This window comes from Ipomoea nil, unplaced genomic scaffold (assembly GCF_001879475.1).
Source record: "Ipomoea nil cultivar Tokyo-kokei standard unplaced genomic scaffold, Asagao_1.1 scaffold2742, whole genome shotgun sequence".
Taxonomy (NCBI): domain Eukaryota; kingdom Viridiplantae; phylum Streptophyta; class Magnoliopsida; order Solanales; family Convolvulaceae; genus Ipomoea; species Ipomoea nil.
The window spans coordinates 368,485-390,344 of record NW_017619170.1 but is presented as its reverse complement, the minus strand read 5'-3'; the positions used below and the strand labels follow the sequence as shown (position 1 = coordinate 390,344).

The following is a 21,860-nucleotide window of genomic DNA, read 5'->3' as shown; positions in this document are numbered from 1 at the left end:
ACTCATTGATTTCAATAAAAAATGTCTTAGATTCGAACCACATCCCAATCAAAGTTGGCATAATTAGTACTCTATTTTACTCTTATTAAATTAAATAATAAGTTAGTAGCTACAACAAAAAATAATACATATGCATTTCTTTAATTTAGAATTATGTGTCTACAATGACTTTATTTTTTTAAAAAAATATTCATTATCAATAAATCAAATAAGAGAAATAATTTCATTAGTTATATTGTATTTATTTTTCTCCAATATAAAAATTCTTTACATTCAAATTCATCAATTGATTATATTCGCTACATTGTCCCTACAATGTCTTTATTAAAAAAAATTATTCATTATCAATAAACTAATTAAGAGAAATAATTTTATTAGTTATATTGTCTTTATATTTCTCCAATGTAAAAATTATTTACATTCAATTCATCAATTGATTATATTCACTACATTGTCTATTATCTTTTTTGTGCACTATTTTTTAATTAAATATCAAAGTTATAATACAAAATAATGCTATATGTTTATTTACCAAGTATTTTATTAATACCATGAAAAAATTAAAAAAATATATAATTAATAAAGCCAATTATATTTACTACTTGGGAAATTTGTTGACAAAGAGAGTATTCAAATCACACAACAAATTGAAGCAAGAACTATCTCGCAATGTCCTTGTTTGACATTCAGCAGTTAGCGATTAGCGTTAGCGGATTATATTAGCGAATTTGACCAGCGAATTATATCAACGGTTGATAAAAAGATATTTGAAAAAAGCTGTTTAGATTAACATGTAAAATGACCTAAGGATATACATATAATAATAATAATAATAATAATAATAATAATAATAATAATAATAATAGTAATAATTGATTTAAAAAATAACAAAATAACAAAATATAATTAAGCCCTAATTAGTATATATTTAATATTGATACGGGTAATTCCCGCGTACGTAGGATGTATGTATGGTATGTAATATGTATGAACAAGAGAGATATAGCTCAAAGTAGTATTTTATTCATATGTGTTCTTCTTGCATGTTTAGAGGGAAGGGAGAGCCTTAGCTAGAGAGAGAGTGTGTAGTGAGGAGGAGGAAGCCCCCTAAAATGAAGGGTTAAAAGCCCTTATATAGGTCAACCCAAGTCGGGTTTGACTTTGACCCGAACCACCTTGACCCGAACCGTTTGACCCGACCCAAATAGGAGCACGGAGCGTACGGGGAGCCTGAACCCGGGGTATATTCCCCATCATGAAGCCCCCCCAGTCCGTGCCCTGACGATGAGTTAGCGAGGAAGGATTCGGGCTGGAAAACTGATCACACGGTCCGTGACTTGCGCCGGTTGCCTCGTTAAAAACCTCAAGCTAATAAAAAACACAACAGGAAAAACTTTAGCTAAGGAAAAAAGAGCACAACGCTAAACACAGTCTGGTAGACTAAAAAGAGAGTAGCCCGACCTAGGGGTCGGTTTTGCAACATGATTCGAGAGGTCGAACCTTTACCGGACGAGCGGCAGGGAAGCTAGCTAAGATCGGGAGATCGGGTTAGCTGCGATCTAGAGGTCTACTTTACCATTCTATCGACCGGGTTTCTAGGTATGATCGGGAGGTTCGATTTATTTGCGATTTAGCAATCAAACTTTCTAAGACTTAACACTAGGAGACCGGGAAGGTCGATCTACGCGTGAAGTGATCTACGAGACCGGAAAGGTCAGTCTATGCGTGAACAAAACCGAGAAGGTCGCTTTGCTCGGGAAGCACCCTAGTGCTTGAGCTCCACAGGCTGAGGGAGCGTGCCCTACAACCTTATCAGTTGTAGAAGCCCCCCGAGTCCAAGCGGCTATGATACGGTTAATACCCGTCGGTGGTGGCTATGCCAACCTAACCGGGCGTAAAGCGCTGGCGGAGGCAAAGATGCCGACCGGACCGGATTTAAAGCGCTGGTGGGGGCTATGCCGACCTAACCGGGCGTAGAACATCGGCGGTGGCAATGATGCCGACCGGGCGTAGAGCGTCAGGGGTGGCTATGCCAACCTAACCGGGCGTTGAGTGCCGAAGGTGGCAATGATGCCGACCGGGCGTAAGCGCCGGTGGTAGCTATGCCTACCTAACCGGGCGTAGAGCGCCGGCGGTGGCAATGATGCCGACCGGGCGTAGAGCGCCGATGGTAACTATGCCGACCTAACCGAGTAACCGGGCGTAGAGCAACCTCTCGGTCCGGAGGTGGAAGTGATGTCGACCGGGCGTAGAGCGTCAGTGGTGGCTATGCCAACCTAAAACCGGTCGGACTGGGTAAAAGATGATTCCTTTAGAAAAACAACGCGAAGGTGACGGTCGGTCAATTGCCGATCGGACTCGGTGAAGGGAAACGCGAAAGAACGCGTGTTTAGCCCCCCGAGTCCGAGCGGCTATGACGGTCGGTCAATTGCCGGTCGGACTAAAAGAGGAAAGGGGGGAACGCGTGTTTAGACCCCTGAGTCCGAGCGGCTATGACGATCGGTCAATTGCCGGTCGGACTAAAAGAGAAGAGGGGAATGCGAGAAGACGCGTGTATAGCCCCCCGAGTCCGAGCGGCTATGACGGTCGGTCAATTGCCGGTCGGACTAAAAGAGGAAAGGGGGGAACGCGAAAGAACGCGTGTTTAGCCCCCCGAGTCCGAGCGGCTATGACGGCCGGTCAATTGCCGGTCGGACTAAAAGAGAAGAGGGGAACGCGAGAAGACGCGTGTATAGCCCCCGAGTCCGAGCGGCTATGACGGTCGGTCAATTGCCGGTCGGACTAAAAGAGGAAAGGGGGGAACACGAAAGAACGCGTGTTTAGCCCCCCGAGTCCGAGCGGCTTTGACGGTCGGTCAATTGCCGGTCGGACTAAAAGAGGAAAGGGGGGAACGCGAAAGAACGCGTGTTTAGCTCCCCGAGTCCGAGCAGCTATGACGGTTGGTCAATTGCCGGTCGGACTAAAAGAAGAAAGGGGGGAACGAGTGTTTAGCCCCCCTCCCCCCCCCCCCCCCCCCCGAGTCCGAGCGCCTATGACGATCGGTTAATTGCCGGTCGGACTAAAAGAGAAAAGGGGAACGCGAGAAGACGCGTGTATAGCCCCCCTAGTCCGAGCAGCTATGACGGTCGATCAATTGCCGGTCGGACTAAAAGAGGAAAGGGGGGAACGCGAAAGAACGCGTGTTTAGCCCCCCGAGTCCGAGCGGCTATGACGGTCGGTCAATTGCCGGTTGGACTAAAAGAGGAAAGGGGGGAACGCGAAAGAACGCGTGTTTAGTCCCCCCGAGTCCGAGCGGCTATGACGGTCGGTCAATTGCCGATCGGACTAAAAGATGAAAGGGGGGAACGCGTGTTTAGCCCCCCGAGTCCGAGCGGCTATGACGGTCGGTCAATTGCCGGTCGGACTAAAAGAGAAGAGGGGGGAACGCGTGTTTAGCCCCCCGAGTCCGAGCGGCTATGACGGTCGGTCAATTGCCGGTCGGACTAAAAGAGAAGAAGAGGGGAATGCGAGAAGACGCGTGTATAGCCCCTCGAGTCCGAGCGGCTATGACGGCCGGTCGGACTACAAGAAGAAGAGGGGAACGCGAGAAGACGCGTGTATAGCCCCCCGAGTTCGAGCGGCTATGACGATCGGTCAATTGCCGATCGGACTTAAAGAAGAAGAGGGGAACGCGAAAAGACACGTGTATAGCCCCCGAGTCAGAGCGGCTATGACTGTCGGTCAATTTCCGGTCGGACTACAAGAAGAAGAGGGGAACGTGAAAAGACGCGTGTATAACCCCCCGAGTCCGAGCGGCTATGACGGTCGGTCAACTGCCGGTCGGACTATAAGAAGAAGACGACATTGTGGTCGTTCAGGCAACAAGGCCGTAAGCTTAAGCGACATTGTAGTCGTTTGGGCAACGAAGGCCGGAAGTTTAAGCGACATTGTGGTCGTTTGGGCCACGAAGGCCGTAAGTTTAAGCGACATTGTGGTCGTTTGGGCAACTAATCACACTGCAAGTTTAAAACTTTACAAATTCTAATTTTTCCAAAGTTTCGCGTGCAGCTTCATGTCATCATCTCTCTCGTATATTTAATTCTGGTTCGAGAAGTTAACCGGTAGATAATGAATCTCAAGCAATTTAACACAATGGTTGCTCAGTCACAATGGTTGCGATACCGAGCACCCATAAACTTGATCACTCGAGGGTGAAAATTCCAGTTGTAGATTGGAGAATTCGAACCGATAAGAGTGGTGGCAACTAATCTGGGTCACACAACTAGTTTCAGCACGATCGGACTGTGGTCGATCGTCGGCATGATCGGTCGATCGGCACCAGGGGCACTACTTAGAACAAGCCGATGGGCCGCGACCGGACTCTAGTCAACGGTTGGGACCGAGCTTGGCGATATGATTTTCGCTCAAAAAGGTCGGGAAACCGGTCATAAAGCTTGTAGGCTAGCAACTATTGCAATAGCATGGAGCAAGGGCTCAACATGCATAGGTTAAGGGAATTGCAGATGATTGATGACCGACCTGCAAGAAGAGCTCGGGCGATCAATGTTCATCTCGAATTCAGATTCTAGGCGTAAAACATAGGTAGCCCTTTGTTCTGCAAAGCTTTCACCGATCGGCAGCTCGGAGGTCAGGGAACCTTGAATGTGATCGGGACCGCGATCAGCCATAGTCTGGAGATCTACTATTTTGAATAAAGTGGCCTGGTGACCGACGAGGATTACCCGAGCTATTGCGGTCGGATAGCCAGTCGATCGGTGTTATACCTGTTCAGAGAACCTGCCCGGAGAAATGCTAGCTGTTGATCCGACGCTCTTTGACTCGATCGGGAGCTTGAAAAAAAAATCTTCCGATGATGTTTAGGCTAGTCAATCGGGAATGGTGTGAATGCTGACCATGGCTCTGCCTTGATCCATAATACAACACTATTTGTTTACAATAGGATCGGTGTTGGTACGACGCTATTTACAAATTTATGCAATTTACAAACTGAATATTTACGGCTAATCCTAATACTTTTAGCTATGTTGTGCGAGACTTGGTATGAGATTCCAAGGTCGGGAAAATCAAAACAATGGAAGTCTGATCGGGAGCTCCAATCATATCCCCCTACACCGAGCGGGTTCGGAGGATGCTCGGGAAATGTGTTCGGAGAAATCGTTGCCGGCAAACTTGTTGACCATCACGAACACGGCTGGCCGCTTCTTAACCCGATTGCAGACCTGGGAAACCATGGGAAGCTCGAAGTGGACCCCTAACGTCGGGCGCGATCGGACTAGACGTCCACGACCGGCGCGGATTGGGGCACCAAACCACGAGCGCATGCACGCGTTTTCCCCTTTTTAAATGTACTTTACATCTCTTTCTCTCTCTTTCCACTGTACTGGCTTCTGCGCTACACCGCCATTAACCGCCAATCAAGAAGCATGCAAATTTAATTTTTTGCTTTTCTCTCCCCTCTGTATCACCGCCAATATCCTCCAATCAGATTACACGCATGCACTAACCATTTTTCTTTTCCTTTTATTCTACCACTACTCCCCTCTACCCACCTTCCTGCTGGGTTTGCTTCATCAAAGATAGGAAGGAACACCCAGGAATCTCGAGGAACAGGGTTGAAAGCGCTGGAGAATGATGATGAAATAGCGCAGATGATAGTGAGAAGATGCTCCGTAGGATGAAGACGAGGCCACTGAAGAGGGAATTGGTCTCTGCCCACCTTGGATCAGCGGGATTGGTCTCCCACCTTGGATCAGCATGGCTTGCGGAGGCGATTTTCTGAAGGTGGCGGTCGCGGTGGTTGCATGCAGTCGCTGCACTTCCTTCGAGCCGGGACTACCCTCTACCACCATGCCCTCCACTTAACTCGACGGCGATCAGCACGCCGGAATTCCAGTCAGAGAGCGTTTAGGGAGGGGTCTGCGTCTGATACAGAGGCTGAATTGGGTGTCTATATTGGATGCAATTACAGATGACAAATCCTATATACATCTACTAAAAAATAAAAGAAATGATAAATTGCTCGCCAGATGTTTATCAACGGCGGAGTAGCCTGTGGGAAAGGCGATGATGCAGCTGAATGAAGATGACAACTGAGGCTGCATGTTCAGAGGAATTTGGAGGCCGAAAGACAAATATGAATTCTATTGAATCTCACAAATGGCAAAAATAGAGAGAACGACGGAGTGGTTGAGGCGCCTGTTTGGTAATCCGAGCGCCTAGGTTTGAACCACCTCCATTTCCAGAATTCTTCCGGAATTTTTGTAGCTCTTCTCTTTGCTTGTTGGTGAGAACGTAACCCTTTGTCACGGCGCCAAAATGATACGGGTAATTTCCGCGTACGTAGGATGTATGTATGGTATGTAATATGTATGAACAAGAGAGATATAGCTCAAAGTAGTATTTTATTCATATGTGTTTGCATGTTTAGAGGGAAGGGAGAGCCTTAGCTAGAGAGAGAGTGTGTAGTGAGGAGGAGGAAACCCCCTAAAATGAAGGGTTAAAAGCCCTTATATAGGTCAACCCAAGTCGGGTTTGACTTTGACCCGAACCGTTTGACCCGATCCAAATAGGAGCACGGAGCGTACGGGGAGCCTGAACCCGGGGTATATTCCCCATCAAATATTTTATGCCCTAATTTTTATTTGCTCTCCCTTATGTCCCGTATTTGGTTTTAACCATACCTATACAATTATATTATTGACAATTATAATCAATCTTGACTATATTATCTTGCATTTGTAAACTTAAAATTGTCTATTTAAATACGCAAATTTAACATTCAATTATCTATGCATGAACAATTCCAATATAATTTTGCCTTGATATACTTTAAAGTACTTATTTAAAAAAAAATAATATTGGGCATTATCCCAATCGCGCAATGCGCGTAAAAAACTAGTCATATCCTATAAACCTTGTGTACATTCTCTTTTCAGCACTCAGTCCCACACTTGGGACTATGAACTACTCCGGGATATTTTTTGTGAACGGGATACTCGCCTTATCTTGAGTATACCGATTCCTCTTATGACTGCCATGACTCTTTTTTTTTTTTTTTTTTTTTTTTTTTTTTTTTTTGGCATAAGGAACAATGGGGAAATTGTTCGGTCAAGAGTGCCTATAGGATTGCAGTGGGGGAGGAAGGAAGTTAAGAGGGAGTTGTGTAGAGAGGCCTTTGGAACTTGCAGTTGCCCCCGAAAGTGAAATGTTTTTTTTTTTTTTTTTTGGAACTTATGTACCTCTCGTTTATCCACCAAAGATGTTTTATTGATCAAACGAGTTTATTGCGATCCTGTTTGTTTCTTATGTGGAAAGGCAAATGAAAGTACTGTGCACATCTTTGTAAACTGTGATTATGCTCATCAGTGTTGGCTTGCTCTAAATAGAGATTGGTGTTTGTCTTATGTTGTTCTGTTTCTGACTGGCTTGAGGAGATGTGGACGGTTTTAACACAAGGGATGCTGTAAAATGTTGTGATGATAACTTGGGCAATTTGGGACGCAAGAAACGCTATGGTTTGGAATCAAAAACACACTGACCCGGGTACCTTGGTTCAGCAAGCGCTAATCTATGCCGAAAACTGGAGAAGCATGCAAGAAACTGCTGGTCACCACGGCTCAGCTGGAGAATTCAAATTGAATATCGACATTGCAATGGACCGAGGACAAAACAGAATGGGATTTGGATGGTGCCTTTTGGACTGGGATGGTACTGTTTTGGGTGTAGTAATGTTCATCAAACATGGAATGTATATGGTTCGTGAAGCTGATGCCATGGGAACGAGAGAAGCACTAAGTTAGATAAAGCAACGAGGATATGCTCAGATTGTTACGAAAGCGGTCGTGGGAAGACCAGATATATCTCCTTTCGGCTATATTGTTGAGGACATCCGAAGTATGATGCGGCAGATGCCGATGATCTCCTTCCAGTTCGTGCCTCGTACAAAAAATAGAGTGGCTTACTCACTAGCAAGGAATGCTTTAAACTTTGTTGGGACGGAGAGACTAGAGCTTTTTGATTTTATTTCCCGTTTTCTGTCTTCTGTCATGAAATTTGCAAACACGCAGTACTGACGTTGTAACACAAACGATTTGTAACGCAGTTCGGGCAAACAACCCTAATCTGCGAGGCACTTCTCAATTTGAGAACTTTCCTAAATCCACTAAAAGCTCAATATTTAAAATACACTGTTTGGAACCTGAGATTACACAATAGAATGATCTTTACTACTTTCTAGGGGAATTTAGTATCCTATTCTCAAAGACTCTCGTACCTCACAAGATTAATGTTGAATACTTGAAATCGATTCGTGAATAACAAACTATTCCTAATCAAAATAGAACTAAAAAAATCTCCAACAACAAATCACCTTAGAACTAGTATTCTTCAATAACTATTCCTCTTAGGACTGATATTCCTTTATAGAATTGGAATTCTTTTTGCACATAACTTTGACAAAATACTTTGAGTCAACATGTCATGTTTTCGAACTTTGATACAGATTAATATATTGATTCCTTTGTTTTAAAAAAAAAAAGTTAGACCTATAACGAAAACTAAAAATTGTTGGTCCAATTATTTGTTGAAATACATGATTCATATTATTTTTATTTTAGTATTTTTTTTTTTACTTTCTTCTCTATTATATCATTTACTTTTCCTACAAACCCCGTCCGTGTAAACTTCAGTAACGGAATATTCCGTCAACTATTTATTATTTTTAATTTACATATTGATAAGGAAGATCTTAGATTCGAATCACAATCCAATCAGAGTTGGCATAATTGTTGGACATATATTATGTATATGTTAGAGTGTATTTAAAAAATACAACATAAAATTTAAAACTTTGGTTAATTAATTAGACAGACTATATACATAGCATTCAAAGTTAAATGTCAACTATAATGAACTTCTCCTATATAATTTTGTATTGATATACTTAAAATTATTTATTTAAATAAAAACATTGAACATTAAATCAGTAGGTTGAAAGCCATGTCCAAAAATTGATACGTTGAAGTTCCCACTATATAGCTGCATAATTGGTAACCTACCATACCATTTACGTGCAAATTTTACTTTTTGCAGAGAAATTTGCAAAAACTCTTTTGTTATGATTCTTTAAATCTTCCTTACGTTTTGTGCCCAAATAACTCTTTGTAATAGATTTGAGGTTGTTATCTGCAAATTAACATTCTCCAATATATATTCCTTATACTCTTGGTCTTTTGGGAGTTTGAGTGCTTCTTCCATTTTGTCTCTATTGAAGTTCAGTTTATGTTAATTAATCTTTACTTGACTTGCTCTAGTAACTTGCATGTTTAGTAGTAGATTGGAATTGAAATGATTGTCAATATTAATGCTTGGTAATGCATGTATGACCCTATAATGGGAATAAAAATTTTAAAAATATAAAAAAAAAAATATTTAAGGCAACTGATACTAATATAATGACATCCAAAGCACCGATGTGAACAAAAAAAAGTTAAAACAAAAATCTAAAAGCACTAATCCAAACTTAAAAACAGATTACTAATAAAATATAACAATACTCGCTTTTAGGCTGTGGTTTTTGGTGTTTGGCTACACTTGGAAAATCCAGTCAACGGAAAACATTTTCCGTTTGACTGGGGAAAATGTGCTCAATTTGGCGGAAAATGACTTCCGCCATTGCTATTTCATTTTTTTTTTTTTTAAGTTTCTGGGGAAACTGGTTTCCGCCAGAAACCATAGCTATGGGCAATGAGTATATTACTCTAGAAGAGGTGGCTAAGAAATCTCCAGGCAAGAGGAGGCTCCTAGTTGAACAGCTGGCCATTCCCATCAAGAAACTGAAGTCAGTAGTTGAGGAGTTGGGAGGAGGAAGAGGATAGTGACCCCGACAATGAGGAGGAAGCTCGGAGGAAAGTGGTGCGGACTAAGGACGAGCATGATTCCATGACCACAGACGAGCGTGTGGTAGCTCTTTTGCGGAAGCAAAACCGACTCATCGAGGAAGGTTTCTCCTTTATGAAAACCCTGTTTGCCTCAGTGAACCGAAGGTTGACCGCCTTGGAAGCTAGTTCGAGTAGGGACGGAGCCAATGAAGTCTCAGATTCGGATGAAGAAGCTGCAGAAGGCTCGGAGGACGGCTCTTCTCAATCCGATGAGTAAGTTAACCTTCTTCAACCTTGTTTGTTTCCTGTTAGTAGCTCTAGCTCTAAGTTGTTTGAAGCTTTGGGGGTAAATTAGATCGTTAAGTTGGTGTTGAGATTTGTTGTTTAATTTAGACCTTGGTTTTAGTTGGGAACTTTTAGATTTGTAGTAGTGTTTGCTTGGTGGAAACTTTTCTGCCCGAAACCTTGTTTGCCATCCATTCCTAAATCTTGTCACACGTTTTGCAAACCAACTACCTTCGTTGATTAAGTCTCGTTGCCCCAAGCTTCGGGGACGAAGCTTTTTGTTAGGGGTGGAGAGTGTGACACCCCAAAAATCCAAATTTCCAAATAGAATTAATTATGTACTTAATTCTAAGTCTTCCTTATGAATTTTCCTTCTAAATTCATAACTTAATAGTCGGAGGACTTAAATTGACTAACTCCTTAGTCAATTGGTTTAGTCAAGGGGGAGACCTTTAGCTTTATTTGTTGTACCTAGCCTTTTGGGGTCTTCCTAAGCTTTTTAAAAAAAAGAAGGGCATTTTAGCCTTTTTCACCCTTGCTTGGCATTCAAGCCTTACCCTAACAAGATCACACCTCACTTCCTACATTTGGCAAGAAACTTTAGACACTCTACCTTCTCTCTAAAAAGCCAAGCTTACTCTCTAAGCAAAGTAAAATCTACCTTCATCCTTGCAAGAGAACTCTCCAAGATTCCACCTGAAACACCCCTAAATTTTAAAATATTTAAAGCCTATGAAATAAAGGCAAATTTATCATTATTCATCCAAACAAAGCGGAACTAATAATATAAGTATCGGGGTGCTATGCCACATCTAGGTTTGAGAACCTAGATGCACAGGCTACACTAACTAAACAAGTATAAACTATAATCATTATCCATGATACAATCCAAGGCTCACAGGCCATCTAACCAATACTAAACTATCTGAGCTAGGTTCTCGTGTCCATCTAGCGCACTCTGAAGCTACTGATCTGTACCTGAAAAACATACGGTGTAACAACCGTCAGCGAATAATGCTGGTAACCCACTCCCACGCGTTAAGTACAATATAGGTAGATATAGGAAAATCATTTTGAAACCGGAATACATATATAAACTAAGAAATTCTAGCTTTAAACCAAGATCAAGACTCAAGACACGACAACAGACTTGACACTATAAAATAATCATAAAGACTAGCATGCATCTTAAGGACACAATACAAGGCATCATAGACGAATAAACTCATAAATAACAAATAGAGACAACGAAGGGATTCAAAGACAATCAATTAACAGATAATCATCAAAGCACACAATCCATCTTCCAACCTTTTCACTCTACTCCATCCTTATTTCAGTTCCAACATGTACCTCCAGGCCACCCTTATACCTCCTTCCTTATTCCTCCGGAGCAACTACATGCCCAACTCCGTAACCACCAACAAGTCCACCAACATGGTCGCACCGAAGTGTCATTCGCATGGTTCGTACCTCTAGTACCAATACCAAGGGGTTAGCGCATATAGACATATAGCTCTAACATGACATCGTGGCGCTTATACCCTGACCCAAACCTTTAGCCAGCAAGTCTGAGGGGTGGTCCGTGCCTTTAGCACAATAACCGAGCACTCGTTGTGCTTTCCGCCAACAATTCATCTCCACCAATCACAATCTCACATCATCAGTCACATTGATCATTCTGCAATGACCACGATACCCATCATCATTCAATCAATCAATCATGTAATCAGTGATCCTACCAGCGGTTATTAGCTTTTGTTAGCTATGAGAAGACCAGGGGTGGTGGGGGTATCACTACTTTCTCCGGCATATAATATATAAACATAAACATACACTACACCAAATACGTTATTTAGCGGCAGTTTAAATGTTATTTAGCGGCGGTTTTGAACCACCGCGACTGTATTTCCCGGTGGTTATTCAACCGTGACTAAATAGTGTGTTGCGAAGGTTTTAGCGACAATTTTTTACAACCTTGGGAATTAGTCCGTCAATCATTTAGCGGCGGTAAAAAATGGTCATTTTTATTAGCATTTAGCGACACTTATCTAACCGTCGCTAAATATTTTATTTATTTTTTACTTTAAATATTAGCTTAACCGCCGCTAAAATATGATTTTATTTTAAAACTATTTTCAATTCTAATCTAATTGTAGTGACATTTTCGAATTGGCTTTACTATTTTCATAATATTTTAGTTTTGATTTTATGATCGTCATTATATTATATTTTTCCTCGTAAATCTTTACATTAAAATTTGCATTGCAATCACAAACAAACTCTATATACACATTTAATTAAAATGAAAATCAGTTGTAAAAAATATGAAACAATATTCACGTACAACTGTATACATATTGATTGAACCGCATACATAACTGAAAAGTATTTTTACATGAAAAATATATAGCAACATAGACTATGAATACAATGTTTCTCTCAGATTCTCCAACCCAATCAAGAAATCTCCCAAACGGTCCAGACTCCAGATAATACGTTGTGGGCTCAGATTCCTGCAGTAAGCAATGATCTTGCTGCAATCATGGTTGAAATAGGCGCTAGTCGGGCGGTAGAGTAGCGCCTAGCGCCTAAACGGCCTAGGTGGTCGCCTAGGTGGCTAACTAAAAAAAAGAAAAACAGTGCACGTGTATAGGTGCATATATGTAATATTACACACGCACACACGCGCGCGCGCACACACACACACACACACACACACACACACACACACACATATATATATATATATATATATATCATATAAATAAAAAAAATTAGCAAGGTCGAGTCAGCCGGGTTAACTCAGCTAACTCGACAGGAATTGACGAGTTAACTCGGCGTAATCGGCCGAGTTAGGCGCTTGGCGGGCGCCTAGGCGGCCGGTTTCCTAGGCGGGAGACTAGGGGGAAATCGCCACGGCCTAGGAGTGCCTAGCGCCTAGGCGCCGATTACTCGGTGCCTAGGCGGGAGTTTTACAACCCTGGCTGCAATAAGCATTAATACCAGGAAAAAATTTTACAGTTTGATAGAAAGATAACATATTGACATGTTATGAACCCAGTTTTATCCTTAAACAGGTTTTAAAATAACTTTTAACTCAGAATTGCCAAAGTAGGTATGCCTCATTGCCTCATATTCGAACACTACATTACAGTTTAGAAATGGTTCAATTATTTTTACCAATCATTATTTTTTGCAATTCATATTAGTTCATAAATGTTGAAACGCTTGTATGTATTACATACCAAAATGAAATTAGCATGATCTCATACTACCACCAAGGGACTGGTAAGAGTGTATCTATCAAAAAATGAATTCTTGTTGAGACTTAAAGAGGAAAGAATGTAAGATTAGACTACCTCAAATGCCTTTTTAACAAAACTTTGAAGGCGCTTCTCATATTTTTGCCTGATTGGTTTAGAACGATCACAAGCTCATTACAGTTAATAAACTTACATCTACTCTGTAGCAATGGTCGTTGAAATTACAATATAGCATATGGAAGATGCGAAAGACCTATGGGATGACATCAAAGAATGATTCTCGGTGCCAAATGGACCGCAGATACATCAAATAAAGACTGAGCTGTGTGAATGCAAACAACATGGAATGACCATAGCCGGGTACTTTGGAAAGTTGAAGGAGCTTTGGGATGACTTGGCTAGCTATGAACAAATGCGTTTGGAGGATGCAAATGCAACATCTCAACCAAACTTGATAAGCGCAAAGAGGAGGAGAAGTTACATCAATTTCTGATGGGTTTGGATGAGATCACGTATGGTACTGTGCGTTCGAATATCCTAGTCGACGGAACCACTCCCTAGTCTAAACAAAGCATATGGTATTGTGATATGTGATGAGAAAGTTAAATCTATGGCACGTGTGAGTGAAGAACGAGGAGAACCGATTGGGTTGCATGTGCAGATAGGAAATAAATTTAAAGGAAAAGGAGACATAATGGAGAATACTATAACATGCTCAATTTGTAAAACGATATAGGGCATGAAGCTTCGACTTGTTTTCAGGTAATTGGGTACCCGGATTGGTGGGGCGATAGGCCAAGAGGAGAAGGAAAAAGTGGGGTACGAGGAAAAGCAACATATTTAGCATCTGTCGGGCGTGGGAGATGAGGCGGATGCAGTAATGATCAAGAAGCGGCATCTGTCGGGCGTGGGAGATGAGGCGGTGTTCGGGCAAATGCAGTAATGATCAAGAAGCGGCCGACTCTTTTGGCAGCTTTGAACGTATGTAAAGGTGGATTAAATGAGACAATGATAGGTAAAGATGATACATGGATCATTGACACAAGGGCATCTAATCACATGATGGGCAATGCGAATATTTTGCACAATATGAGGGCATCTAATCACATGATGGGCAATGCGAATATTTTGCACAATATGAGCACATGATGGGCAATGCAAATATTTTGCTCAATATGAGCAATATGATTGGGTGAGCATTTAGTATGTAAGCTTAAGAAATCCATATACGGTTTAAAACAAGCCTCCTGTCAATGGTACATGAAATTCGATGGGGTAATTTCTTCATTTGGTTTTGTTGAAAATCCCTCAGATAACTGTATATACCAAAAGGTGAGTGGGAGTAAAATTTGCTTTCTTGTTTGATATGTGGATGACATCTTACTTGCCACCAATGATAAGGGGATGCTTCGTGAAACAATTTCTTTCTAAGAACTTTGATATGAAGGATATGGGTGATGCCTCTTACGTTATCGGCATTAAAATTCGTAGAGATAGGTCCCGGGGTATACTGAGCTTATCTCAAGAAACCTATATAAACAAAGTTTTAGAGAGATTTCATGTGCAAAATTGTTCATCTAATGTTGCTCCCATAGCTAAGGGTTAGACTTTTGGAGAGCTGTAAAGAGGGTTCTAAGGTATCTAAGATGAACCAAAGGTTACAAGCTTGGGTTTAGACAGACGGACAATTTAGATGTTGTCGGTCATTCAGACGCGGACTTTGCTGGCTGTGTTGATTCTCGAAAATCAACTTCAGGGTGCGTCTTTATTATGGCCAGTGAGGCTATCTCATGGAGAAGTGTTAAACAGTCCTTAATAGCTACTTCTACCATGGAAGCCGAGTTCGTTTTCAGTTTCGAGGCAACTTCATAGGGTGTTTGGCTAAAGAATTTTATCTCTGGGCTTAGAATTATGGATTCTATATCTAAGCCATTGAAAGTCTACTGTGACAACTCAGCTACAGTCTTCCTAGCTAAGACCACAAAAGTGGGAGTCGAATTAAGCACATCGACATCAAGTTCTTAGCAATTAGGGAGCGTGTCAAAAATAAAGTTGTATTCTTTGAACACATTCATACTGAGTTGGTGTCAGCAGATCCCTTGACTAAATGCATGCCTTCAGTTAAATTCAAGGATCTGGTTCAGAAAATGGGAATTTTTCCCACTATGGAATTTGTATATACATTCAGTTTAAAATTCTTTGGCATTCAGACATTTTCTCAATTAAGTGTGTACACCTTCATTTGCTTCATATTGATGAGAAAATGTACTTCAGGGACTTGGAATAAACATAAGGTTTATTTCGTTGGGTTTTGTTTCCTAATTAAGTGCCCAATGACAGTTTGCATTTGATCATAATGGATACTACTCGTGCTAATGAGAACATATCATTATGGTTGATGTTTTCTGTTATTGAGTGGTAGTGCTTGCACCAAGTGGGAGAATGTAACGTTTATCCGTTACTATTATTATAACATTAGGATAAGTTATGATAATATTCAGTATTTGATATGTGGTGCAACACTAATAACCTAATAGCTAGACTACCATTATGATTAGGAGTCTGGTTAGGGTTTAGGAGACCTAAAGAAAATCAACCACAATGATGGCCAGTGGTTATATAAGGTCACTAGTCCTCTCACTGCTCACATTACATACCTCATACACCATCTAGAGAGAGCTGAGTAAAGTGAGAGTCAAAATACTCGTTATCTCTGCAGCAGTCCAGATCGCTCAATCGTAACAAGAAGACTATGGCTGGAGGTTAGTCGATCCTGTAATCACATATTATATGGTGCATGTGATATTTTAGTCTAACAGTTACATCAATTTCTGATGGGTTTGGATGAGATCACGTATGGTACTGTGCGTTCGAATATCCTAGTCGACGGAACCACTCCCTAGTCTAAACAAAGCATATGGTATTGTGATATGTGATGAGAAAGTTAAATCTATGGCACGTGTGAGTGAAGAACGAGGAGAACCGATTGGGTTGCATGTGCATACAGGAAATAAATTTAAAGGAAAAGGAGACATAATGGAGAATACTATAACATGCTCAATTTGTAAAACGATATAGGGCATGAAGCTTCGACTTGTTTTCAGGTAATTGGGTACCCGGATTGGTGGGGCGATAGGCCAAGAGGAGAAGGAAAAAGTGGGGTACGAGGAAAAGCAACATATTTAGCATCTGTCGGGCGTGGGAGATGAGGCGGATGCAGTAATGATCAAGAAGCAGCATCTGTCGGGCGTGGGAGATGAGGCGGTGTTCGGGCAAATGCAGTAATGATCAAGAAGCGGCCGACTCTTTTGGCAGCTTTGAACGTATGTAAAGGTGGATTAAATGAGACAATGATAGGTAAAGATGATACATGGATCATTGACACAAGGGCATCTAATCACATGATGGGCAATGCGAATATTTTGCACAATATGAGGGCATCTAATCACATGATGGGCAATGCGAATATTTTGCACAATATGAGCACATGATGGGCAATGCAAATATTTTGCTCAATATGAGCAATATGATTGGGTGTCCTATGGTGTTGCCAGACGGATGTAGTACCGCAACTAAGAAGGGTTTCATGAATCTTGATGAAAGATTGGAAATGCATAATGTGCTATATGTACCTAAGTTGAACTACAATTTAATTTTTGTGTCACAATTGATTGATGACTCCAATAATTGTTTTGCTCAATTTACTAAGGATTTGTGTGTGATACATAACCGAACTTTGAGGATGCTGATTGGAACGGGTTAAGTTGATAGGGGAGGCTCATTGGAGTTATGGCATAAATAGTATTTTACCCTCCCCCTCCGGATGTATCCTTGGTTTCCATCGTCAAACACAATAACTAATCTCCTTACTGAATTGTAGAACCCTCCATGGGTCGGACATGAATGCTATTTTATTAAGATTGCAATAGATAAAGCTAGAATAGAATGGGAATGCTATTTCGTTATGATTGCAATAGATAAAGGAATATAATAGGAGATGTTGTTCCATAAACCAAACATGGATTAAAGTATTACAGCAAGAAATATCACTTACTACATTCTAGTGCAGTTGGCTTTGGAGAAACTATTCAAACCAAACCTCAAAGAGCTGTGGTGAGAAGGCAAGACAAAAACTTGATCAAATCATAATAAGATATCTCAACAGCTCATTGAGACAATTTTTCAAATTGAGAAACCAAAAACATTAACCAGATTTTAGTCATAGGTTCAGAACACAATTTGTGCTTTCGTTGAAGCTCGAGGGAACAATAACAACTCTTTCAAAATATTTGAGAAATTCGACTGCAATACTTTATTGTCCACAAAAGTGATCCTCTGTAGTGATGAGCAGCATGAAAGTATAAGCTTTACAAAAAGCATTTCAGCTCTTGACCCCTGGAAATAATTGATCACCAATGTCTGTAAACTGTTTATATCTTGGCTCATATTGCTATGTTCTTGCAAATACTGTAAAGCAAGGTTGTCGCTAGCAGCCACTGCAGGGATCTATAACACAAAAATTGAAATAAGTTGAAACCAAAACTGGAAGAAATAATAAATGGAAATGGAGGATCATTTTCCCACCTTTGCCCAAATTTGAGGGCTATGCACCCCAGGAGAGCTATGAAGCAAGCAAAGAATGCAAGATATTTGTTCGAGATCGGTAAAGTTAATTCCAAACAATACAAGTTCCCTTAAGCTATTAACTTTAAGGGGAAGAGCACTCGTAACCGAACCTGCAGCCAAAAGCTTGGCACCACAGAGAAAAATTAAAACACAAACCTACATATATCATTTGGGAAATAAACACAGAGAATCGTAAAAGGAAATTAAATGCACCTTGAGATGGTGTCCATCCAAAGTAAGCTTTGAAATTTGAGTCCAGTGCTCAAAAAGGCTTGTTAAATTGATCCTTTCATCACGGTGAAGAGATTCAACTTCCATTGGAGAACTAAGACTAAGATATGCATCGGTTATACTTTTGCAGTGCATAAAATAACCCAGTTTAACCCTATGATTCATGATAAGTTCCAAGCGCAAAAGTGATGGTGAACAGCCATCAAAGTTCAAGTGATCCATACCACTGCAGTTTACAAGCCTCAAATGTTCAAGCTTTGATGCAGCAAAGATAGAAGCAGAAACCTCTGGCTTGAAAGCAACTTGATACATAAAAAGCTCCTTAAGATTTTGAAAGCTTCTTATAGTACCACATGGTTGTTTGAAGATACAGTTAGTCAGATCCAGATACGTAAGTTCTTGACACAAGAATACATAAGAGGGAAGTGCATAGAGATCATAACTGGAATTCTCCACTGTGAGTGCCCTTAATCCATTTCTTGACAAGTATAGTATCCATGGATCAATGTTTGGGTACTGTGACATGTGCACATCTGAAAGGTTGACATCAAAACTTAGAATGGGCCCAATATGCTGTAAGAGAATTCGATTTCCTATTCCAACAAAATCATTTTTGGTGACAGTGACTATATTCTTGGGATCAAGTACAAGATTTGGATGACCAGCCCATATGTATCTCCATTTTCTACACAAAATACTTGTTCTTGCTGCATCTCGAGCAGGCAAGCAATCTAGGATGCAGTTTAAAACATCCGTTGGCAAGTTACTAATTACATCTTCCATGGCTCTCTGTTTGCTATTTCCTGAGATTTCCATTTCTAATAAAAAGAAAAACCAACATTAGAAAATCCAATTGTAAAAAAATAGTTTACATTTTCCTTTTCATCACCCAAATGTGGCTATACCGTCTAACCTTGAAAAGTTAATCATTTGAGAATATAATAATGACAGTGACACTTATATATTTGCAAACTATCCAATCAATAGTCAATACATGAAAACCCCAGCTTAAAGCAAATATATACAAAAAAGAAAAAAAAAGATCGAATTCAAAAATATCACAACCTTCTCCCTGTCGATCATTCTGAGATTTATGATATCATGAGATCTGATTCAGTTGAAAAGATAAAAATCAATATTACTTCTCTATTATCCACAGTTTGAGAGTCAGGTAACTACGTAAGTGCGTTCAAATTGACAATCTTTTGATTTAATCCCCTAAGTCAGATATCATCTCGTACTTATCTAATAAGAGAAAGTTAGGTCTGAGACTAAAAAAATGTTGATCCAATCATTGGTTGAAATACATGGTTCATATTATTTTGATTTTAGTATTTTTGATTTTTATTTTTTCTACTATCTCCTCTATTATTCTTTTTTATTCTATATATATATATATATATATATATATATATATATATATATGTGTGTGTGTGTGTGTGTGTGTCTATATATATATATATATATATATATATATATATATATATATATAGAATCGCACTCAGGTGCGAATGCTCCGTCCAGACGCGAAATAGGAATGGATTCTGTCCATCCACGTGTCCAGATCTAATGGAAACACTGATTTTTTTAAAAAATACGGTGACATTTTCGTAAATAATTGAACATCGAAGTGCAAGTGAAATGTATTACAAGTGCATGTAAAATGTATTATAGGTGCAAGTAAAAATTTACACTGAGCATCAATACGTAGTTGCACCTATAATTCTAAGTAGTTGCACTTATAGTTCTAAGTAGTTGCACACATAGTTATAAGTAGTTGTACCTAGGTGTATGAATGTTTGCGAGTGGTTTTCAGGGGTATTACTACCCGCTGAACTCAGATCAATGAATGTGAACAAGGAAAAATTACATGCACTTATAGGTGAAAGTAGATGCACCTATAGTTATAAGTAGTTGCACCTATAATTATAAATAGTTGCACATATAGTTATAAACACACTCAGGTGCATGAATGTTTGCGGAAAGTGAATGCTAACAAGGCAAAATTACATGCATTTATAGGTGAAAGTAGGTGCACTTGTAAGTGATTTTACTTGCACTTCGATGTTCAATTATTTACGAAAATGCCACCGTGTTTTTTTTAAGTTATTAGATCTGGACACGTGTCGCGCGCTGATTCGTTCGCATATTCCTTCCTGGACACTTATTCGCACCTGAGTGCATCCATATATATATATATATATATATATATATATATATACATATATATATATATACATATATATATATATACATACATATATATATATATATATATATATATATATATATATATATATATATATATATGATTATATTCAAATACAAACAGTACTTAAAATACAAACGTGTGGATTCGTTACTATCATTAGATTTTGGGATTGGATGAATAGGATTGATTCAATTGTTTATCGGGATTTTATTTAATCAGGCCTGTGTTTTTATTTTAGGGAGGGTAATTTTGACTTTTTACCATTTTCATAAACGGATCAAATTCTACTAAGTCATTCACGCGCCTTAGATTTTTTGTCTTTTCCGATCTTTTCTCTCTGTTTATCGCGTACGTAGGCCGAGCGTCTCTCCCACGCCGTTCGCTTTGCCTTCTCCATTAGCTGCTGACGATGGTCGCCGGTGGGGACCACAGTGGAGCCAAGCGCCGGGGACTATCAACTTGGGGTGGAGGTCGAGGTAATTTTCCCCTCTTTTGTCGTTTCATTTTTTTTTATCCTTCGTTTTGTGGTAATCGGTTGTTGGGGGTTGTGTAGTTATGCATGTGTGTTTCATCTCAGGCAAGTTGTGTGTGTGTGGGGGAGGGATGGTGGTTAATCGGTCGGACAGTTGGATTCGGGGCGACCTAAGTAGAGTTAGGTTTTTTTTTTTGTTTTAATTTTTTTTTTTGTTTTTTTTTTTTTTTGTACTAGTGTAGTTTTTTTTTTTTTTTTTTTTTTTTTTTTTTTTTTTTTTTTGCTCAGTTTGGGTGGCTGATGCGCTGAAAGGGTGGGTGTGCTGGGGGACCTGCGGCAATGGTCTTGCAGCGTTGGGAGGTGCTTGCTGGCAGTGTTCCGTTGTTTTTTTTTTTTTTTTTTTTTTTTTTTTTTTTTTTTTTTTTTTTTTTTTTTTTCTTTTTTTTTTTCTTTTTTTTTAAGTCCATTGTTTATTTCATTTTGGGTAATGGTTTTGGTTGCTTTCCTATCTATTGTTCTGGTTTTGGCTAAAAAGCATTGGAAGATTGAGCTTTGATTTGATTTGCAATAGCTAATAATAGTTATAGCATACGGTAATCATTATTCACTTTAGTTGGCCTTTCAATTCTTTAGACATCACTTTCACTTTCATTTCATTGTCCATTTTTTAGAGTGAAAAATACAGTCCTTTCAAACATCATTATCATTAGCTATTAAACTTATTATTATTATATATAATTGCAAATTAACTATGACTCCAATGAGATATCATTAGTACTTAATCTAAGAACCAAAAATGAAATTAACTCATAATTCTTTATATTGTTGTTGTTGTATGTTGTTGAAGTGGTGCTCATTGAAGGGACTGTCGGATTACGCAGTTATGGTGG

The 21,860-nt window shown here is 39.9% G+C and overlaps 2 protein-coding genes across 2 annotated transcripts in view; both read right to left on the bottom strand.

The window, feature by feature from the left end:
* LOC109156615 (F-box/FBD/LRR-repeat protein At1g13570-like) overlaps window positions 1-18,370 on the bottom strand; it is a 53,493-nt gene extending 35,123 nt beyond the window's left edge. Inside the window, exon 1 of the mRNA XM_019304468.1 lies at window positions 18,269-18,370. The gene's annotated coding sequence lies outside the window, so the exon portion shown is untranslated. The remainder of the gene's footprint in view (window positions 1-18,268) is intronic.
* A 10-nt stretch (window positions 18,371-18,380) lies between these two features.
* On the bottom strand, window positions 18,381-19,150 carry LOC109156590 (F-box/FBD/LRR-repeat protein At1g13570-like). The gene is made up of 2 exons (XM_019304443.1): window positions 18,440-19,150; window positions 18,381-18,386 (listed from the first exon to the last, which is right to left on the bottom strand). Exons 1-2 carry the CDS (start codon window positions 19,100-19,102, stop codon window positions 18,381-18,383), a joined length of 669 nt encoding a protein of 222 aa, XP_019159988.1. The 5' UTR covers window positions 19,103-19,150.
* Between the last annotated feature and the right edge of the window lie 2,710 nt (window positions 19,151-21,860).